At 49.2% G+C, this 21,537-nt stretch overlaps 1 protein-coding gene across 6 annotated transcripts in view; it reads left to right on the top strand.

Annotated features, from left to right (window-relative positions):
- Positions 1-18,728, top strand: part of LOC142759001 (dystrobrevin beta-like) — a 180,954-nt gene extending 162,226 nt beyond the window's left edge. For 3 of the 6 annotated variants that reach the window (XR_012883039.1, XR_012883037.1, XR_012883038.1), the window contains 6 exons: positions 10,748-10,904; positions 11,124-11,213; positions 11,352-11,405; positions 15,431-15,466; positions 15,552-16,898; positions 17,265-18,728. Coding sequence is in view for 1 of the 6 variants with exons in the window: in XM_075860782.1 (XP_075716897.1) it covers positions 10,748-10,904; positions 11,124-11,213; positions 11,352-11,405; positions 15,431-15,435 (306 nt within the window). In the remaining 5 variants the exon portion in view is untranslated. Of the gene's footprint in view, positions 1-10,747; positions 10,905-11,123; positions 11,214-11,351; positions 11,406-15,430; positions 15,467-15,551; positions 16,899-17,264 lie in introns of those variants that run through there. The other 3 variants (XR_012883036.1, XM_075860782.1, XR_012883040.1) reach the window with 3 other exon arrangements.
- The last annotated feature ends 2,809 nt before the right edge of the window (positions 18,729-21,537 follow it).

The following is a 21,537-nucleotide window of genomic DNA, read 5'->3' as shown; positions in this document are numbered from 1 at the left end:
CCCTGAACCTCCATGCTTTACACTGCTGGCTGCATTCACACAGCTGGAGAACAGAGTAAATGACATGTTTGATAAAGGCTTCGGGCCCTTCAAGCAGAGTCCGACATGCGGCCGGTCTGCAGCCCGGTTGTCGTATTGACCCCTGTGTGCAAATATTTTTTCCATATGAGCTACACATATGGAATCACTAAACTTTATCCGAGGAAGAAGCAGCTGGGACCGGTCAGAGCGGTGCGAGAGACAACGTGACATGAGGTCCTCTCTTATGTACCGCCAACATCTCCTGAGAAGCGGCGTCAGGAGTCCGGCTAATGATCAGTTACAGTGATCGCTTCTCATTTATCTGCTCAGTGATTGTGAGGGCCAGACCTGCAGTTTTCCACAGTGACCACTAGGTGGTGGTCCTCCACATCAGATCTTTATCTCATTCCAAAGTGGAACATTCATCGTATTGAAAAGTGTTCATTTATACTTCTCTGTGAAATAACTGGGGTCATGTGTATGTGGCTCTTCATGATCCTTATACCATAGAGTGGAGGATTCTCCTGCTGATCCTTCTACTTGTCCATATACCATAGAGTGGAGGATTCTCCAGCCGATCCTTATACCGTAGAGTGGAGGATTGTCCGTCCTTTCCTTCTACCTGTCCTTATACCATAGAGTGGAGGATTCTCCTGCCGATCCTTCTACCGGCCCTTATACCATAGAGTGGAGGATTCTCCTGCCGGTCCTTCTACTTGTCCTTATACCATAGAGTGGAGGATTCCCCTGCCGATCCTTATACCGTAGAGTGGAGGATTGTCCGTCCTTTCCTTCTACCTGTCCTTATACCATAGAGTGGAGGATTCTCCTGTAATCCTTCTACCTGTCCATATACCATAGAGTGGAGGATTCTCCTGCCGATCCTTCTACCTGTCTTATACCATAGAGTGGAGGATTCCCCTGCCGATCCTTCTACCCGTCCTACCATAGAGTGGAGGATTCTCCAGCCGATCCATCTACATATACCATAGAGTGGAGAATTCTCCATCCGATCCATCTACTTATACCATAGAGTGGAGGAGTCTCCTGTGATCCTTCTACCCGTCCTTATACCATAGAGTGGAGGATTCCCCTGTGATCCTTTTACTTTTCCTTATACCATAGAGTGGAGGATTCTCCTGTGATCCTTTTACTTGTCCTTATACCATAGAGTGGAGGATTCTCCTGTGATCCTTCTACTTGTCCTTATACCATAGAGTGGAGGATTCTCCGGCCGATCCTTCTACCTGTCCTTATACCATAGGGTGGAGGATTCTCCTGTGATCCTTCTACCTATCCTTATACCATAGAGTGGAGGATTCTCCTGCCGATCCTTCTACTTGTCCTTATACCATACAGTGGAGGATTCCCCTGCCGATCCTTCTACCCGTCCTTCTACCATAGAGTGGAGGATTCTCCAGCCGATCCATCTACTTATACCATAGAGTGGAGGAGTCTCCTGTGATCCTTCTACCCGTCCTTATACCATAGAGTGGAGGATTCCCCTGCCGATCCTTCTACCTGTGATTATACCGTAGAGTGGAGGATTCTCCTGTGATCCTTCTACTTGTCCTTATACCATAGAGTGGAGGATTCTCCTGCCGATCCTTCTACCTGTCCTTATACCATAGAGTGGAGGATTCCCCTGTGATCCTTCTACTTGTCCTTATACCATAGAGTGGAGGATTCTCCTGTGATCCTTCTACCTTTCCTTATACCATAGAGTGGAGGATTCTCCTGCCGATCCTTCTACCTTTCCTTATACCATAGAGTGGAGGATTCTCCTGTGATCCTTCTACTTGTCCTTATACCATAGAGTGGAGGATTCTCCTGTGATCCTTCTACCTTTCCTTATACCATAGAGTGGAGGATTCTCCTGTGATCCTTCTACTTGTCCTTATACCATAGAGTGGAGGATTCTTCTGTGATCCTTCTACTTGTCCTTATACCATAGAGTGGAGAATTCTACGGCCGATCCGTCTACCTGTCCTTATACCATAGAGTGGAGAATTCTCCATCCGATCCATCTACTTATACCATAGAGTGGAGGATTCTCCTGTGATCCTCCTACCGGTCCTTATACCATAGAGTGGAGGATTCCCCTGCCGATCCTTCTACCTGTCCTTATACCATAGAGTGGAGGATTCTCCATCCGATCCATCTACTTATACCATAGAGTGGAGGTTTCCCCTTTGATCCTTCTACTTGTCCTTATACCATAGAGTGGAGGATTCTCCTGCCGATCCCTCTACTTGTCCTTATACCATAGAGTGGAGGATTCTCCTGCCGATCCTTCTACTTGTCCTTATACCATAGAGTGGAGGATTCTCCTGCCGATCCTTCTACCTGTCCTTATACCATAGAGTGGAGAATTCTCCATCTGATCCATCTACTTATACCATAGAGTGGAGGATTCCCCTGTGATCCTTCTACTTGTCCTTATACCATAGAGTGGAGGATTCTCCTGTGATCCTTCTACTTGTCCTTATACCATAGAGTGGAGGATTCTCCTGTGATCCTTCTACTTGTCCTTATACCATAGAGTGGAGGATTCTCCTGCCGATCCTTCTACTTGTCCTTATACCATAGATGGAGGATTCTCCTGCCGATCCTTCTACTTGTCCTTATACCATAGAGTGGAGGATTCTCCTGCCGATCCTTCTACTTGTCCTTATACCATAGATGGAGGATTCTCCTGCCGATCCTTCTACTTGTCCTTATACCATAGAGTGGAGGATTCTCCTGCCGATCCTTCTACTTGTCCTTATACCATAGATGGAGGATTCTCCTGTGATCCTTCTACCTGTCCTTATACCATAGATGGAGGATTCTCCTGTGATCCTTCTACCTGTCCTTATACCATAGAGTGGAGGATTCTCCTGTGATCCTTCTATCCGTCATTATACCGTAGAGTGGAGGAATCTCCAGCCGATCCTTCTACCGGTCCTTACACCATAGAGTGGAGGATTCTCCTGTGATCCTTCTACCGGTCCTTATACCATAGAGTGGAGGATTCTCCTGTGATCCTTCTACCTGTCCTTATACCATAGAGTGGAGGATTCTCCTGCCGATCCTTCTACTTGTCCTTATACCATAGATGGAGGATTCTCCTGCCGATCCTTCTACTTGTCCTTATACCATAGATGGAGGATTCTCCTGTGATCCTTCTACCTGTCCTTATACCATAGAGTGGAGGATTCTCCTGCCGATCCTTCTACTTGTCCTTATACCATAGAGTGGAGGATTCTCCTGCCGATCCTTCTACTTGTCTTTATTCTATAGCCTGACGTTTTCTTCCCCGGGGCTGGTTGCTGGGGCCTCCGCCTGTCTCTGCAGTGAATGGGAAGGTTTCCATATCTCCTCACCATCTGTGTGTTGTGTATTATCGGCGTGTGGTGTTGCTGTTATCACAGATCTGTTTATAATAACAATTCTCGGCGTCTGTCTATGAAGCGCAGGTCATGTGATGTGTGATGAGCCCCATGGTCTGCGGTTATTGATCGCTGAGTGTTGAGGGTTCACCTGTGTGATCTTCCGCTCCATTATTTGGTGTGTGTGCGCTTCATAATATTTTTGTTCCATGATCTGCTCTTCACATGACTGGACATCTTCTGATGGTTGATTGTCCTTTTATCTTATTCTGCGCATTAGGCATGAGTATAATAGTCCTGTAGATGACTCGGAATAGGACAACTTCTGATGTGTTACTGAATATTTAGGAGTTCGATTTCTATTTGTCTCCACTGTGAATAAGCAGTTCTTCTCCTGTGATCCTTCTATCCGTCCTTATACCATAGAGTGGAGGATTCTCCTGTGATCCTTCTATCCGTCCTTATACCATAGAGTGGCGGATTCTCCTGTGATCCTTCTATCCGTCCTTATACCATAGAGTGGAGGATTCTCCTGTGATCCTTCTATCCGTCCTTATACCATAGAGTGGCGGATTCTCCTGTGATCCTTCTATCCGTCCTTATACCATAGAGTGGAGGATTCTCCTGTGATCCTTCTATCCGTCCTTATACCATAGAGTGGAGGATTCTCCTGTGATCCTTCTACTTGTCCTTATACCATAGAGTGGAGGATTCTCCTGTGATCCTTCTATCCGTCCTTATACCATAGAGTGGAGGAGTCTCCTGTGATCCTTCTACTTGTCCTTATACCATAGAGTGGAGGAATCTCCTGTGATCCTTCTACCTGTCCTTATACCATAGAGTGGAGGATTCTCCTGTGATCCTTCTACTTGTCCTTATACCATAGAGTGGAGGATTCCCCTGCCGATCCTTCTACCTGTCCTTATACCATAGAGTGGAGGAATCTCCTGTGATCCTTCTACCTGTCCTTATACCATAGAGTGGAGGATTCTCCTGTGATCCTTCTACCTTTCCTTATACCATAGAGTGGAGGATTCTCCTGTGATCCTTCTACCTGTCCTTATACCATAGAGTGGAGGATTCTCCTGTGATCCTTCTACCTGTCCTTATACCATAGAGTGGAGGATTCTCCTGTGATCCTTCTACCTGTCCTTATACCATAGAGTGGAGGATTCTCCTGTGATCCTTCTACCTGTCCTTATACCATAGAGTGGAGGATTCTCCTGTGATCCTTCTACTTGTCCTTATACCATAGAGTGGAGGATTCTCCTGTGATCCTTCTACTTGTCCTTATACCATAGAGTGGAGGATTCTCCTGTGATCCTTCTACCTGTCCTTATACCATAGAGTGGAGGATTCTCCTGTGATCCTTCTACTTGTCCTTATACCATAGAGTGGAGGATTCTCCTGTGATTCTTCTATCCGTCCTTATACCATAGAGTTGAGGATTCTCCTGTGATCCTTCTACCTGTCCTTATACCATAGAGTGGAGGAGTCTCCTGTGATCCTTCTACTTGTTCTTATACCATAGAGTGGAGGATTCTCCTGTGATCCTTCTACCGGTCCTTATACCATAGAGTGGAGGATTCTCCTGTGATCCTTCTACCTGTCCTTATACCATAGAGTGGAGGATTCTCCTGTGATCCTTCTACCTGTCCTTATACCATACAGTGGAGGATTGTCCGTCCTTTCCTTCTACTTGTCCTTATACCATAGAGTGGAGGATTCCCCTGTGATCCTTCTACTTGTCCTTATACCATAGAGTGGAGGATTCTCCTGCCGATCCTTCTACTTGTCCTTATACCATAGATGGAGGATTCTCCTGCCGATCCTTCTACTTGTCCTTATACCATAGAGTGGAGGATTCTCCTGCCGATCCTTCTACTTGTCTTTATTCTATAGCCTGACGTTTTCTTCCCCGGGGCTGGTTGCTGGGGCCTCCGCCTGTCTCTGCAGTGAATGGGAAGGTTTCCATATCTCCTCACCATCTGTGTGTTGTGTATTATCGGCGTGTGGTGTTGCTGTTATCACAGATCTGTTTATAATAACAATTCTCGGCGTCTGTCTATGAAGCGCAGGTCATGTGATGTGTGATGAGCCCCATGGTCTGCGGTTATTGATCGCTGAGTGTTGAGGGTTCACCTGTGTGATCTTCCGCTCCATTATTTGGTGTGTGTTCGCTTCATAATATTTTTGTTCCATGATCTGCTCTTCACATGACTGGACATCTTCTGATGGTTGATTGTCCTTTTATCTTATTCTGCGCATTGGGCATGAGTATAAAGTCCTGTAGATGACTCGGAATAGGACAACTTCTGATGTGTTACTGAATATTTAGGAGTTCGATTTCTATTTGTCTCCACTGTGAATAAGCAGTTCTTCTCCTGTGATCCTTCTATCCGTCCTTATACCATAGAGTGGAGGATTCTCCTGTGATCCTTCTATCCGTCCTTATACCATAGAGTGGAGGATTCTCCTGTGATCCTTCTATCCGTCCTTATACCATAGAGTGGAGGATTCTCCTGTGATCCTTCTACTTGTCCTTATACCATAGAGTGGAGGATTCTCCTGTGATCCTTCTATCCGTCCTTATACCATAGAGTGGAGGATTCTCCTGTGATCCTTCTATCCGTCCTTATACCATAGAGTGGAGGATTCTCCTGTGATCCTTCTATCCGTCCTTATACCATAGAGTGGAGGAGTCTCCTGTGATCCTTCTACTTGTCCTTATACCATAGAGTGGAGGAATCTCCTGTGATCCTTCTACCTGTCCTTATACCATAGAGTGGAGGATTCTCCTGTGATCCTTCTACCTGTCCTTATACCATAGAGTGGAGGATTCTCCTGTGATCCTTCTACCTGTCCTTATACCATAGAGTGGAGGATTCTCCTGTGATCCTTCTACTTGTCCTTATACCATAGAGTGGAGGATTCTCCTGTGATCCTTCTACCGGTCCTTATACCATAGAGTGGAGGATTCTCCTGTGATCCTTCTACCTTTCCTTATACCATAGAGTGGAGGATTCTCCTGTGATCCTTCTACCTGTCCTTATACCATAGAGTGGAGGATTCTCCTGTGATCCTTCTACCTGTCCTTATACCATAGAGTGGAGGATTCTCCTGTGATCCTTCTACCTGTCCTTATACCATAGAGTGGAGGATTCTCCTGTGATCCTTCTACTTGTCCTTATACCATAGAGTGGAGGATTCTCCTGTGATCCTTCTACCGGTCCTTATACCATAGAGTGGAGGATTCTCCTGTGATGCTTCTACTTGTCCTTATACCATAGAGTGGAGGATTCTCCTGTGATCCTTCTACCTGTCCTTATACCATAGAGTGGAGGAGTCTCCTGTGATCCTTCTACTTGTTCTTATACCATAGAGTGGAGGATTCTCCTGTGATCCTTCTATCCGTCATTATACCGTAGAGTGGAGGAATCTCCAGCCGATCCTTCTACCGGTCCTTACACCATAGAGTGGAGGATTCTCCTGTGATCCTTCTACCGGTCCTTATACCATAGAGTGGAGGATTCTCCTGTGATCCTTCTACCTGTCCTTATACCATACAGTGGAGGATTGTCCGTCCTTTCCTTCTACTTGTCCTTATACCATAGAGTGGAGGATTCCCCTGTGATCCTTCTACTTGTCCTTATACCATAGAGTGGAGGATTCTCCTGCCGATCCTTCTACTTGTCCTTATACCATAGAGTGGAGGATTCTCCTGCCGATCCTTCTACTTGTCCTTATACCATAGAGTGGAGGATTCTCCTGCCGATCCTTCTACTTGTCTTTATTCTATAGCCTGACGTTTTCTTCCCCGGGGCTGGTTGCTGGGGCCTCCGCCTGTCTCTGCAGTGAATGGGAAGGTTTCCATATCTCCTCACCATCTGTGTGTTGTGTATTATCGGCGTGTGGTGTTGCTGTTATCACAGATCTGTTTATAATAACAATTCTCGGCGTCTGTCTATGAAGCGCAGGTCATGTGATGTGTGATGAGCCCCATGGTCTGCGGTTATTGATCGCTGAGTGTTGAGGGTTCACCTGTGTGATCTTCCGCTCCATTATTTGGTGTGTGTGCGCTTCATAATATTTTTGTTCCATGATCTGCTCTTCACATGACTGGACATCTTCTGATGGTTGATTGTCCTTTTATCTTATTCTGCGCATTGGGCATGAGTATAAAGTCCTGTAGATGACTCGGAATAGGACAACTTCTGATGTGTTACTGAATATTTAGGAGTTCGATTTCTATTTGTCTCCACTGTGAATAAGCAGTTCTTCTCCTGTGATCCTTCTATCCGTCCTTATACCATAGAGTGGAGGATTCTCCTGTGATCCTTCTATCCGTCCTTATACCATAGAGTGGAGGATTCTCCTGTGATCCTTCTATCCGTCCTTATACCATAGAGTGGAGGATTCTCCTGTGATCCTTCTACTTGTCCTTATACCATAGAGTGGAGGATTCTCCTGTGATCCTTCTATCCGTCCTTATACCATAGAGTGGAGGATTCTCCTGTGATCCTTCTATCCGTCCTTATACCATAGAGTGGAGGAGTCTCCTGTGATCCTTCTACTTGTCCTTATACCATAGAGTGGAGGAATCTCGTGTGATCCTTCTACCTGTCCTTATACCATAGAGTGGAGGATTCTCCTGTGATCCTTCTACCTGTCCTTATACCATAGAGTGGAGGATTCTCCTGTGATCCTTCTACCTGTCCTTATACCATAGAGTGGAGGATTCTCCTGTGATCCTTCTACCTGTCCTTATACCATAGAGTGGAGGATTCTCCTGTGATCCTTCTACTTGTCCTTATACCATAGAGTGGAGGATTCTCCTGTGATCCTTCTACCGGTCCTTATACCATAGAGTGGAGGATTCTCCTGTGATCCTTCTACCTTTCCTTATACCATAGAGTGGAGGATTCTCCTGTGATCCTTCTACCTGTCCTTATACCATAGAGTGGAGGATTCTCCTGTGATCCTTCTACCTGTCCTTATACCATAGAGTGGAGGATTCTCCTGTGATCCTTCTACCTGTCCTTATACCATAGAGTGGAGGATTCTCCTGTGATCCTTCTACTTGTCCTTATACCATAGAGTGGAGGATTCTCCTGTGATCCTTCTACCGGTCCTTATACCATAGAGTGGAGGATTCTCCTGTGATGCTTCTACTTGTCCTTATACCATAGAGTGGAGGATTCTCCTGTGATCCTTCTACCTGTCCTTATACCATAGAGTGGAGGAGTCTCCTGTGATCCTTCTACTTGTTCTTATACCATAGAGTGGAGGATTCTCCTGTGATCCTTCTATCCGTCATTATACCGTAGAGTGGAGGAATCTCCAGCCGATCCTTCTACCGGTCCTTACACCATAGAGTGGAGGATTCTCCTGTGATCCTTCTACCGGTCCTTATACCATAGAGTGGAGGATTCTCCTGTGATCCTTCTACCTGTCCTTATACCATAGAGTGGAGGATTCTCCTGCCGATCCTTCTACTTGTCCTTATACCATAGAGTGGAGGATTCTCCTGCCGATCCTTCTACTTGTCCTTATACCATAGAGTGGAGGATTCTCCTGCCGATCCTTCTACTTGTCCTTATACCATAGAGTGGAGGATTCTCCTGCCGATCCTTCTACCTGTCCTTATACCATAGAGTGGAGGAGTCTCCTGTGATCCTTCTACCTGTCCTTATACCATAGAGTGGAGGAGTCTCCTGTGATCCTTCTACCTGTCCTTATACCATAGAGTGGAGGATTCTCCTGTGATCCTTCTACCTGTCCTTATACCATAGAGTGGAGGATTCTCCTGTGATCCTTCTACCTGTCCTTATACCATAGAGTGGAGGAATCTCCAGCCGATCCGTATCCCTGTCCTTCTACCATAGAGTGGCGGATTCTCCTGTGATCCTTCTACCTGTCCTTATACCATAGAGTGGAGGAGTCTCCTGTGATCCTTCTACCTGTCCTTATACCATAGAGTGGAGGAGTCTCCTGTGATCCTTCTACCTGTCCTTATACCATAGAGTGGAGGATTCTCCTGTGATCCTTCTACCTGTCCTTATACCATAGAGTTGAGGATTCTCCTGTGATCCTTCTACCTGTCCTTATACCATAGAGTGGAGGATTCTCCTGTGATCCTTCTACCTGTCCTTATACCATAGAGTGGAGGAATCTCCAGCCGATCCGTATCCCTGTCCTTCTACCATAGAGTGGCGGATTCTCCTGTGATCCTTCTACCTGTCCTTATACCATAGAGTGGAGGAGTCTCCTGTGATCCTTCTACCTGTCCTTATACCATAGAGTGGAGGAGTCTCCTGTGATCCTTCTACCTGTCCTTATACCATAGAGTGGAGGATTCTCCTGTGATCCTTCTACCTGTCCTTATACCATAGAGTTGAGGATTCTCCTGTGATCCTTCTACCTGTCCTTATACCATAGAGTGGAGGATTCTCCTGTGATCCTTCTACCTGTCCTTATACCATAGAGTGGAGGAATCTCCAGCCGATCCGTATCCCTGTCCTTCTACCATAGAGTCGCGGATTCTCCTGTGATCCTTCTACCATAGAGTGGAGGATTGTCGGGCTGATCCTTGTACCTGTCCTTGCATAATGGTGTGTAGGTTTCTTCGCATGCTCTTTCTGCCTTGTCTTTATACTATAGAGTGGAGGTTTCTCCAGTAGATCCTTCTTCGTGATGAGACATTGTATATTTTCACTGCAGATCCTGATCCTTGTAAGACATGAGGTTTAATACCAGCGCTCCTACAGGTCACCTCTTTTCTCTTTTGCATTCACAATAAAAGAAAGGATTCTTTACAGTTCGAGCAGTCACACTGTAGAATGCACTGCCCCTAGAGGTAGTGACGGCAGATACTTATAATTAATCAAGCAATAAATGGTGTGTAGTTCATGGAGAGAGGTTGGACTTGATAGACCTGCGTCTATGTAACTGTTAAAGAAGAATGTGTCCAATTCTTCAGCCATGATTTCTCCTGCGCATCACATCATTGACTCTGTAGTAGTAGACCTTAGTTTTCTTCTCCTCCGTCCATCTGTCCCCATAAGTGTAGGGACATCTCTGGTGTGCGATCTAGAAATGTGTTCCCGATTCACTCTGTGAGACTTAGTCCCAGTGGGGAGATCACATGAACCCTCTGACCAGGTCTACCATGATGTTCTTGATCACTAATGGAGGTTCCAGGTTCCTCTGTTGTCTTTTTGTACCAAGAAACTCTAGAACACCTGATAGATTGACACTGTTAGTTACCATTGGTTATGCCATGGAGGTCGGGCGGGGGGTGTACACTATTTTACATTATTATATCCCTAATGCCTGTATTGGTTTGTGTCTTGTAGGCACAAGCGGCCGGGTCTCCTCATTCCTCACCAAGCCATGGTGCTAATCGCTCCATGCCTATGCCCGTGCGCTCCACGTCGGCCGGCTCGACCCCCACTCACGTACCTCAGGACTCTATAGCTGGACTTGGAGATGTACAAGAAGCCTTTGCACACGGTAAGTGGCTATGGAAAATAACGGGCTGCTCAGGCCAAGCTTACTAGACATGAGACCTGAGAACCTTCCATTCATCTCATGGAAGTAGAAGATGATTCCACCTCATGAGACGGGGGCGGCTACAAGAGTACAGGGGACCTGTCATGGACACTTACCCTATAGACATGGCAGAGATGTTGGTGATTGTACAGAAGGCTGACGTGTGCCGTCTCCTCTCAGGTACCAGAAGGAATCTGCGGAGCGATCTCCTGGTGGCTGCAGACTCGATCACTAACACCATGTCCTCCCTGGTGAAGGAGCTGCACTCGGGTAAGTGGACGTCTGTCTGGATGTACAGCACAATGTGACCGTCCCACACACCGTATGGATGTCTGTGGCTTTTATCAAGTGTCCTGGATCAATGAATGTATGAAGAGCAAACGTCAATACTGCCCCCCTCCCTTACAGCGGAAGACCGAGCCGATGAGGAAGAGGAGAAGATAAAGAATGGGAAGGACAGAGGTAACTTTCGTGTCTGTGTGATTGGGTCGTAGTTTGTTCTTAGGTTCATAGTGCATGACAGCACCTCCCTATGTCCTGTATGTGCAGCACCTCCTCTCCTGTCCTGTATGTGCGGCACCTCCCTATGTCCTGTATGTGCAGCACCTCCTCTCCTGTCCTCTATGTGCGGCACCTCCTCTCTTGTCCTGTATGTGCGGCACCTCCTCTCTTGTCCTGTATGTGCGGCACCTCCTCCCTTGTCCTGTATGTGCGGCACCTCCTCTCTTGTCCTGTATGTGCGGCACCTCCTCTCTTGTCCTGTATGTGCGGCACCTCCTCTCTTGTCCTTTATGTGCGGCACCTCCTCTCTTGTCCTGTATGTGCGGCACCTCCCTATGTCCTGTATGTGCAGCACCTCCTCTCCTGTCCTCTATGTGCGGCACCTCCTCTCTTGTCCTGTATGTGCGGCACCTCCTCTCTTGTCCTGTATGTGCGGCACCTCCTCCCTTGTCCTGTATGTGCGGCACCTCCTCTCTTGTCCTGTATGTGCGGCACCTCCTCTCTTGTCCTGTATGTGCGGCACCTCCTCTCTTGTCCTGTATGTGCGGCACCTCCTCCCTTGTCCTGTATGTGCGGCACCTCCTCTCTTGTCCTGTATGTGCGGCACCTCCTCTCTTGTCCTGTATGTGCGGCACCTCCTCTCTTGTCCTGTATGCGCGGCACCTCCTCTCTTGTCCTGTATGCGCGGCACCTCCTCTCTTGTCCTGTATGCGCGGCACCTCCTCTCTTGTCCTGTATGCGCGGCACCTCCTCTCTTGTCCTGTATGCGCGGCACCTCCTCCCTATGTCCTGTATGCGCGGCACCTCCTCTCTTGTCCTGTATGCGCGGCACCTCCTCTCTTGTCCTGTATGCGCGGCACCTCCTCTCTTGTCCTGTATGCGCGGCACCTCCTCTCTTGTCCTGTATGAGCGGCACCTCCTCTCTTGTCCTGTATGCGCGGCACCTCCTCTCTTGTCCTGTATGCGAGGCACCTCCTCTCTTGTCCTGTATGCGCGGCACCTCCTCTCTTGTCCTGTATGCGCGGCACCTCCTCTCTTGTCCTGTATGCGCGGCACCTCCTCTCTTGTCCTGTATGCGCGGCACCTCCTCTCTTGTCCTGTATGCGCGGCACCTCCTCCCTATGTCCTGTATGCGCGGCACCTCCTCTCTTGTCCTGTATGCGCGGCACCTCCTCTCTTGTCCTGTATGCGCGGCACCTCCTCTCTTGTCCTGTATGCGCGGCACCTCCTCTCTTGTCCTGTATGAGCGGCACCTCCTCTCTTGTCCTGTATGCGCGGCACCTCCTCTCTTGTCCTGTATGCGCGGCACCTCCTCTCTTGTCCTGTATGCGAGGCACCTCCTCTCTTGTCCTGTATGCGCGGCACCTCCTCTCTTGTCCTGTATGCGCGGCACCTCCTCTCTTGTCCTGTATGCGCGGCACCTCCTCTCTTGTCCTGTATGCGCGGCACCTCCTCTCTTGTCCTGTATGCGCGGCACCTCCTCTCTTGTCCTGTATGCGCGGCACCTCCTCTCTTGTCCTGTATGGGCGGCACCTCCTCTCTTGTCCTGTATGCGCGGCACCTCCTCTCTTGTCCTGTATGCGCGGCACCTCCTCTCTTGTCCTGTATGCGCGGCACCTCCTCTCTTGTCCTGTATGCGCGGCACCTCCTCTCTTGTCCTGTATGCGCGGCACCTCCTCTCTTGTCCTGTATGCGCGGCACCTCCTCTCTTGTCCTGTATGCGCGGCACCTCCTCTCTTGTCCTGTATGCGCGGCACCTCCTCCCTATGTCCTGTATGCGCGGCACCTCCTCTCTTGTCCTGTATGCGCGGCACCTCCTCTCTTGTCCTGTATGCGCGGCACCTCCTCTCTTGTCCTGTATGCGCGGCACCTCCTCTCTTGTCCTGTATGAGCGGCACCTCCTCTCTTGTCCTGTATGCGCGGCACCTCCTCTCTTGTCCTGTATGCGAGGCACCTCCTCTCTTGTCCTGTATGCGCGGCACCTCCTCTCTTGTCCTGTATGCGCGGCACCTCCTCTCTTGTCCTGTATGCGCGGCACCTCCTCTCTTGTCCTGTATGCGCGGCACCTCCTCTCTTGTCCTGTATGCGCGGCACCTCCTCCCTATGTCCTGTATGCGCGGCACCTCCTCTCTTGTCCTGTATGCGCGGCACCTCCTCTCTTGTCCTGTATGCGCGGCACCTCCTCTCTTGTCCTGTATGCGCGGCACCTCCTCTCTTGTCCTGTATGAGCGGCACCTCCTCTCTTGTCCTGTATGCGCGGCACCTCCTCTCTTGTCCTGTATGCGAGGCACCTCCTCTCTTGTCCTGTATGCGCGGCACCTCCTCTCTTGTCCTGTATGCGCGGCACCTCCTCTCTTGTCCTGTATGCGCGGCACCTCCTCTCTTGTCCTGTATGCGCGGCACCTCCTCTCTTGTCCTGTATGCGCGGCACCTCCTCTCTTGTCCTGTATGCGCGGCACCTCCTCTCTTGTCCTGTATGGGCGGCACCTCCTCTCTTGTCCTGTATGCGCGGCACCTCCTCTCTTGTCCTGTATGCGCGGCACCTCCTCTCTTGTCCTGTATGCGCGGCACCTCCTCTCTTGTCCTGTATGCGCGGCACCTCCTCTCTTGTCCTGTATGCGCGGCACCTCCTCTCTTGTCCTGTATGCGCGGCACCTCCTCTCTTGTCCTGTATGCGCGGCACCTCCTCTCTTGTCCTGTATGCGCGGCACCTCCTCTCTTGTCCTGTATGCGCGGCACCTCCTCTCTTGTCCTGTATGCGCGGCACCTCCTCTCTTGTCCTGTATGCGCGGCACCTCCTCTCTTGTCCTGTATGCGCGGCACCTCCTCTCTTGTCCTGTATGCGCGGCACCTCCTCTCTTGTCCTGTATGCGCGGCACCTCCTCTCTTGTCCTGTATGCGCGGCACCTCCTCTCTTGTCCTGTATGCGCGGCACCTCCTCTCTTGTCCTGTATGCGCGGCACCTCCTCTCTTGTCCTGTATGCGCGGCACCTCCTCTCTTGTCCTGTATGCGCGGCACCTCCTCTCTTGTCCTGAATGCGCGGCACCTCCTCTCTTGTCCTGAATGCGCGGCACCTCCTCTCTTGTCCTGTATGCGCGGCACCTCCTCTCTTGTCCTGTATGCGCGGCACCTCCTCTCTTGTCCTGTATGCGCGGCACCTCCTCTCTTGTCCTGTATGCGCGGCACCTCCTCTCTTGTCCTGTATGCGCGGCACCTCCTCTCTTGTCCTGTATGCGCGGCACCTCCTCTCTTGTCCTGTATGCGCGGCACCTCCTCTCTTGTCCTGTATGCGCGGCACCTCCTCTCTTGTCCTGTATGCGCGGCACCTCCTCTCTTGTCCTGTATGCGCGGCACCTCCTCTCTTGTCCTGTATGCGCGGCACCTCCTCTCTTGTCCTGTATGCGCGGCACCTCCTCTCTTGTCCTGAATGCGCGGCACCTCCTCTCTTGTCCTGAATGCGCGGCACCTCCTCTCTTGTCCTGTATGCGCGGCACCTCCTCTCTTGTCCTGAATGCGCGGCACCTCCTCTCTTGTCCTGTATGCGCGGCACCTCCTCTCTTGTCCTGTATGCGCGGCACCTCCTCTCTTGTCCTGTATGCGCGGCACCTCCTCTCTTGTCCTGTATGCGCGGCACCTCCTCTCTTGTCCTGAATGCGCGGCACCTCCTCTCTTGTCCTGAATGCGCGGCACCTCCTCTCTTGTCCTGAATGCGCGGCACCTCCTCTCTTGTCCTGAATGCGCGGCACCTCCTCTCTTGTCCTGTATGCGCGGCACCTCCTCTCTTGCCCTGTATGCGCGGCACCTCCTCTCTTGCCCTGTATGCGCGGCACCTCCTCTCTTGCCCTGTATGTGCGGCACCTCCTCTCTTGTCCTGTATGCGCGGCACCTCCTCTCTTGTCCTGTATGCGCGGCACCTCCTCTCTTGTCCTGTATGTGCGGCACCTCCTCTCTTGTTAGCACTTCCTCACTTTTCTTTCTCTTACAGGCTAAGTAACCAGCATAGAAGAACGAGGTGATTCAAGTAAGTATACTCTCCACATCCCAGTCAAACTGATGCTCCTCGTCTTTGGATGGCGCAAGTAACTTCAGTTCTTTCCCTGTTCCAGGCACAGAGCGCCCCCTATATCCATGTACTTTATGAAAAAACAAAAGCCGCATCTCAACAGTCACAGCCAGCACAGACGTGACCGGCCAGGGGAGCCCTGTTACTGTATGCTCGGTTCCGGATGTAACATACGACATGCGCGCTACTGGGCAATGTACCATCATGTCAGATGCTGGGAGCGGTGCGCGTGCGTATGCTTGTCATGGGTGAAGAGGCTGAGACACTGTGACTGCACGTGGCTGCAGCTCCCTCTAGCACTGGACACGTGACCGACCCCCCTGCCATTTGGTGTTCTTCATATGGACTGAGCACACTTGGGAGGAGCCATGTTCTATGATGTCATGTGGTGCGTCTGCTCCACACAGAGACGGTACATTTCATGTTCCAATGTTTACAAATAATAAATGTACGTCACGTCTCTTTGTGGGCGCTCATAACACCCATCATCCATCATGTCCGATGACTCATTCTTAGTTTTATGATGTCATCACATGGCAGCAGTCAGGTGGAATATCTAGTGATGTCAAAGTAGGAGTCACATGACATTTTATGATGTCATCATGAAGTAGCAGTCTTCTCTGGTCACTTGGTGACATTAGGACGTCACATGATATGTTATTGTGCCTGTTATTAAATGGTGACGATTTATATATATTTATATCACCAAAAAATAGCCACAAAATCGTAGGGGGTCATGTGACATATTCAGTGATGTCATCAGTCACGTCATGTGGCATATCAAGCCATAGGGATCATGTGACGTCATCAGGCAAGCATGGAGCACAACTGATAAGTCGTCTGATGACATCACTAGCAGTCTTGTGTCACGTGACTGGTGCGTTTGGAACCGGCCTGTAGTATTTTGTAAGCCGCAATGCATAGGGGGTCCTCTCTAGTCTGTGACCCCTGACATGAGAGCTTTCATTTGTACAGATGGAGCAGCCTTTTCTGTAGACGGACCAGTCAGGTCGAGATAACCTGCAGCTCAGCTTTTCTCCATCTCTGTTGAGTCAGCTCTAGATGTGACTAGAGCATTAGATATGATGACACGGTACAAGAGAAGTCAAACTAAGGACTGGTGACGTTCCCCTGTATTATATGGGGATATAACCTGTAAATGAGGTTTAATATTGGGGCTGTATGTTATAGAATCCCCCTGCAGAGCGGCGGAGCTTTTCCCATGCTGTCTCACAGCTGCAGAGCGCGGCGCATTGTGATGTCACAGCATCTTCTCTTACAGATGCTGGACCTCTGCTGCACCCTGTGCCGTAACACAACCTCCCTGTGAAGTCCCGGGCCGGGTCCTGTGCCAGCGTGTCTGGTGTCCTGGCATTGTGCCCTCCAGACGGTTTGTACACTTCCCCCCCTGGATTCCCCCCCCCCCCCCCCCCAGTAACGGACGACTCCGACATATTTACCTCCTTTCACTGGTTAAATGTAACACGGAGAAACCATCCGAATCGTCGGCTTTACTTCTCCGGAACTGATTTTGTGTTAAATGAATTCTTATACTCCAGTCACATTTAAAGCTGCATCAACATGTCTGTTACCAGAGAGCAGTGCAGTGTGTGCGCTCTGATAACCGTTACACAGAGCAAAGAATTTCTGATGGTCAAGTGTGGATTAACGTTTGCAGCCAGGAGAAGATTGAAAGCAGCTCTGGATGTGAGTGGAGTATGAGACCTAATTATAGAATTTTCCTGTATATTTGTAGGATCTTCCATGAATCCTCGTCCGGCCCCGGCTCCTCTCCTCTAGTCTTGATTTCCAAGAGCAGTTTAACCCACGATATGATGGAAGGTTGTGAAAAGTAGTTTTCAAGATCTCTGCTTGCTGTCATTGAATAAAAATGTCCAGAGCTGAGGGAGGTTGTTTGTGAGCTAAACACAAATATCTGTCCTGGACCCCATGCTGATGGTCCTCACCTAAACGGATACATTGTAACAATCCTTCAGCTGTGTGAGCAGGACTAGGTCAGCACAGGTTTTCAGCCTCTGGATCTAATTCTATTCACTAACAACTCACAGAGCGAGCTTTGTAAAAACGCTAAACCAACAAGAGGGGTGCGGCCCTGCAGCCTGAGAACAGAAAAGAAGCTTAATTGTGAATGCAGCTCTGGTTGTGACAGGAGTATAAAATGCACCTCAGCCAAAGATTAATGAAACAGATAATAGTTTATTACACATCAGAGGGAGATGGAAAGATCTTTAAAAGGGAACTGATAAAAAAAAAAAGAAGCGGACTCCAAAGCTTGTTGATATATTTTACTATGAAGCGATCCCAGTAAAGGGGGAGGGGCTGTGACAACCTCTCAATTCACAATCGAAAAGAGGCCGGTTGTCACCATTGTTAAATAAATGCCATAAATGCCCAATGAAGCGTAAAGACAACCCCTTGCGGCATTTTGGGTGATAAAGTGGGGACCCCTGATCCAGATCCCCCTTTACTAACCAGCACAGGGTTGGGGGGCATTACAAGGACCTGGAGTCGTGGTGGGGTATTGGTGGCACCTGTTTATAGACCTATGGGCACTCTGCTATAGGGGAACGTGTTATCAGCTATGTCCTTTTCAGGGCCGGGGTGCACCACTGTCTGATGGAACAACCACCACCATCATCCATCATCGCTATATTTACACTTGTACGAATGTGTGTCACTGGCACTCATCATTTAAAGGGCATCTCCAGTCCCTGAGCATTAAAGACCTGCAGCGAGGGGTTGAACTGTGGCCACCCCTAATGAGAAGCAGAATTGATCTCGGAGCAGTTGTCACTTCCCTTCCCCCACTCTTCTTGGCAGCTCATATAAAGTGCATCACTCAACAATGGGCAGCAAGTCCAGGTGAAACTGAGAATATGAAATCTGAGCTCTACCCAGAGGAGTTATGGGAGGGACAGAGTCAGAACAAAGGCAAAGCCTACTTCATAAAATGTCTCCGTCATGTGCTGGTCAACCATTCCTGCCCCTGTCGGCTATGGGCAGCGGCCGTCAGGACAATGACTGCAGGAGACGGACAACCCGATCTCAGAGGTCTCTGTATGTAGAATTGTTTTTGATGAATGTCGGCTGTGGATACCCGGCGCCCGGCCTGTGTCCTGCTCTGTGTCCTGCCCTGTGTCCTGGAGGCCGTGTCATCTGCCAAATAATAAACTATCGGCATGTGACCAAACAAGGAAAAGTTCTGGGATTATTTGAACACAAAGGGATCCTGTCATTATACCAAACACTATCTGACCAAAAATGTGTACCCCTCTGATCATCACACCTATAGGAGCATGCTGAACATCCCAAGATCTGCCCCGGTCACCTGTGATATTATCTGTTAGGTCTCCCGAGTCACCTATAAGTGTTATTATTATCTGCTAGATCTGCTCCAGTCACCTGTAAGTGTTGTTATCTGCTGGATCTGCCATGATCACCTGTAAGTGTTAATATTATCTGCTAGATCTGCCCCGGTCACCTGTAAGTGCTATAATTATCTGCTAAATCTGCCCCGGTCACCTGTAAGTGTTACTATTATTTGCTAGATCTGCCCCGGTCACCTGTAAGTGTTTTTATGATCTGCTAAATCTGCCCCGGTCACCTGTAAGTGCTATAATTATCTGATAGATCTTCCCTGGTCACCTATGTTATTATCTGCTAGATCTGCCACGGTCACCTGTGTTATTATCTGCTAGATCTGCCACGGTCACCTGTAAGTGTTTTTATGATCTGCTAGATCGGCCCCGGTCACCTGTAAGTGCTATAATTTTCTGATAGATCTTCCCTGGTCACCTGTGTTATTATCTGCTAGATCTGCCCCGGTCACCTGTAAATGTTTTTATGAGCAGCTAGATCTTCCCCGGTCACCTGTAAGTGCTATTATGACCTGCTAGATCTGCCCAAGGGAATTTGTGATTGACAGGAGGCTGGAGCTTGATGTCCCCTTTAGAATATAGGGTATATGGCAATTACATCACACAAAGCGTTAGTATTTTCGACCTGATGGACGTCTGACGTCCGTGGTTGAGTGTATTCAGTTTACCCCTTATGGTGTCTCTTCTCTGGGACAGACGTTCTGTGATAAACAAGAGTAACTTTAAGAAAAGCCTGAGCGGAGATAATCTTGTAGACATGACTCCCACCCGGGGCGGACGTGAAGGCCTCGTCCGTACCGAGAGTCAGGAGCTCCATGACTGCCCCGATGATGAACCCTGAACCGTGCCCAACCTTCAAAGACCCAACTCGGGTTCCCAGGTTGAGTTCTTCTAAGGTTGGACGTTGATAAGAGAAGAAGGAATTATACAGTAAACCGTTCCCATCCAGCTCCGGCACATTCTATTACCCACAAATCCTTTACTGCTGTTCCAAGTAGGTAATAGATCAGGGAAGCCAAACATCTCCCATGAAGCTCCTCCTGGAAGACTCCTCTCCGTTGTGTTGCCGTCGCCCCTCCTGGCTCCCGACCAGCAATGATACGGTTACAGGAGAATGGAATTCACCATGAATTCTTGCTGAATGGAGACGTCTAACCCACAACCGATCCTCAACCGTTCCGAGTCGTCATCTCTTCTTACTGTTTCTTGCTGATCGCTGCGTGGTTTGTGGTGGTAATGTATGGTGGCCGGTGGCGATGACCATTTCACGCCCCTCATTGACTGCACAGATCCGAACTAGACCTAGCGGCAACATAGATGATACCCATGTTCAATCTGCCAAGGCGTCTGCAAGTTTCTGATACAAGCGGTGGAAATCTGGAGTCAGGAGTCTCTCGGACCTTGTCTTCTCCATGTTTTGTTGTGTCAGAGAGGGGCAGGCTATTGTCTGTATTTGATTATGGGACGAGCCATTTTGCCTGATATGTGAACAGCAGTTCATGGAAATGGTTTACAGCAGCCTCATGGACATAAGAAACCTCAGCCAGAGAATGACTCATTGACTTCTATGGTAGAGTGTAGTGGGCATGCTCTGTGACATGTCCAAAGGTGACGGTGCAGGAGGGGGAGGAGGTAAACTTCCCCTCTCCCCTATTCTTATTGATGGTACCCTGTGCTCTCTGCCGACATCTTTATATTAGAGGTGTACCCCGCCTTCATATGATAACCACTGACTCTGCCTCCAGTGTACGCAGCACAAGATGAAAACAAGTGTTAGACTATTGTGAAGGCTCATTGGCCAGACTGCAATATTTCATATAGTGACATGGAAAAATTTAAAAAAAAAACATCACTTAGGCCTCATTCACATTGGGTTTGGATCCGTATACTGAAGCCAAAACCCAAAGTGGAGCCTAAATAGGGAAAAAGTATGATGGAAGATCCGCACCTCTTCCATGTCATGGACCCACTCCTGGTTTAGGCCGACAAATTCTGAAGTAAAATACTGACCACTATACTGCCGTGCGAAAGAAACCTAAAATGGATAAAGAAATCTGATTGGCTGAAATAAGCTCCACCCTCTTCAGACAGAATCGGCGATGATTTCACCCTGACCTGGGATCTCTGGATAAATCGTGTAACTGACCCTATTACCTCGTGTTCTGGTACTGATTGTGGTGATCTGGAGGTTCCTGGGATCACTGCCCGCTGTGTTTTCGGGTCTCTGAGGACGGGCAGACGTCTTCTCACCCACTCCTCAGTGGGACATCTGGATTCCTCTGATTAGCGTGGGTCTCACGGCCTGGGCATGAACATTACACCCTTCCTGGGAACGGTCCAGATCCACGTCTGTCATCGCGGCGGCCGTGGTCTGTGGAACAGCTGTGGGTTTGCACATTCTCACCGGCCTCATGTTTGACATGCCACGTTCTCGGTGCCGGCTCTTCACAGCTGTTACACTGAGCTCTGCCTGGATTCAGTTTCCTGACTCGTAAAATGCAGAGAAGTAGCGGGATGTGGGGAGAATTCACCGTGTAAATGGCAGCGAGGACCATAAAATGGAGGTATTTGGTGTCTACGCTACAGCGGGTCCCACGCCTACAGCCAGGGGCTGCCGCCTGCGCTCTTTAC

This window comes from Rhinoderma darwinii, chromosome 4, assembly GCF_050947455.1.
Source record: "Rhinoderma darwinii isolate aRhiDar2 chromosome 4, aRhiDar2.hap1, whole genome shotgun sequence".
Taxonomy (NCBI): domain Eukaryota; kingdom Metazoa; phylum Chordata; class Amphibia; order Anura; family Rhinodermatidae; genus Rhinoderma; species Rhinoderma darwinii.
This window is presented reverse-complemented; position numbering and strand designations above follow the sequence as displayed.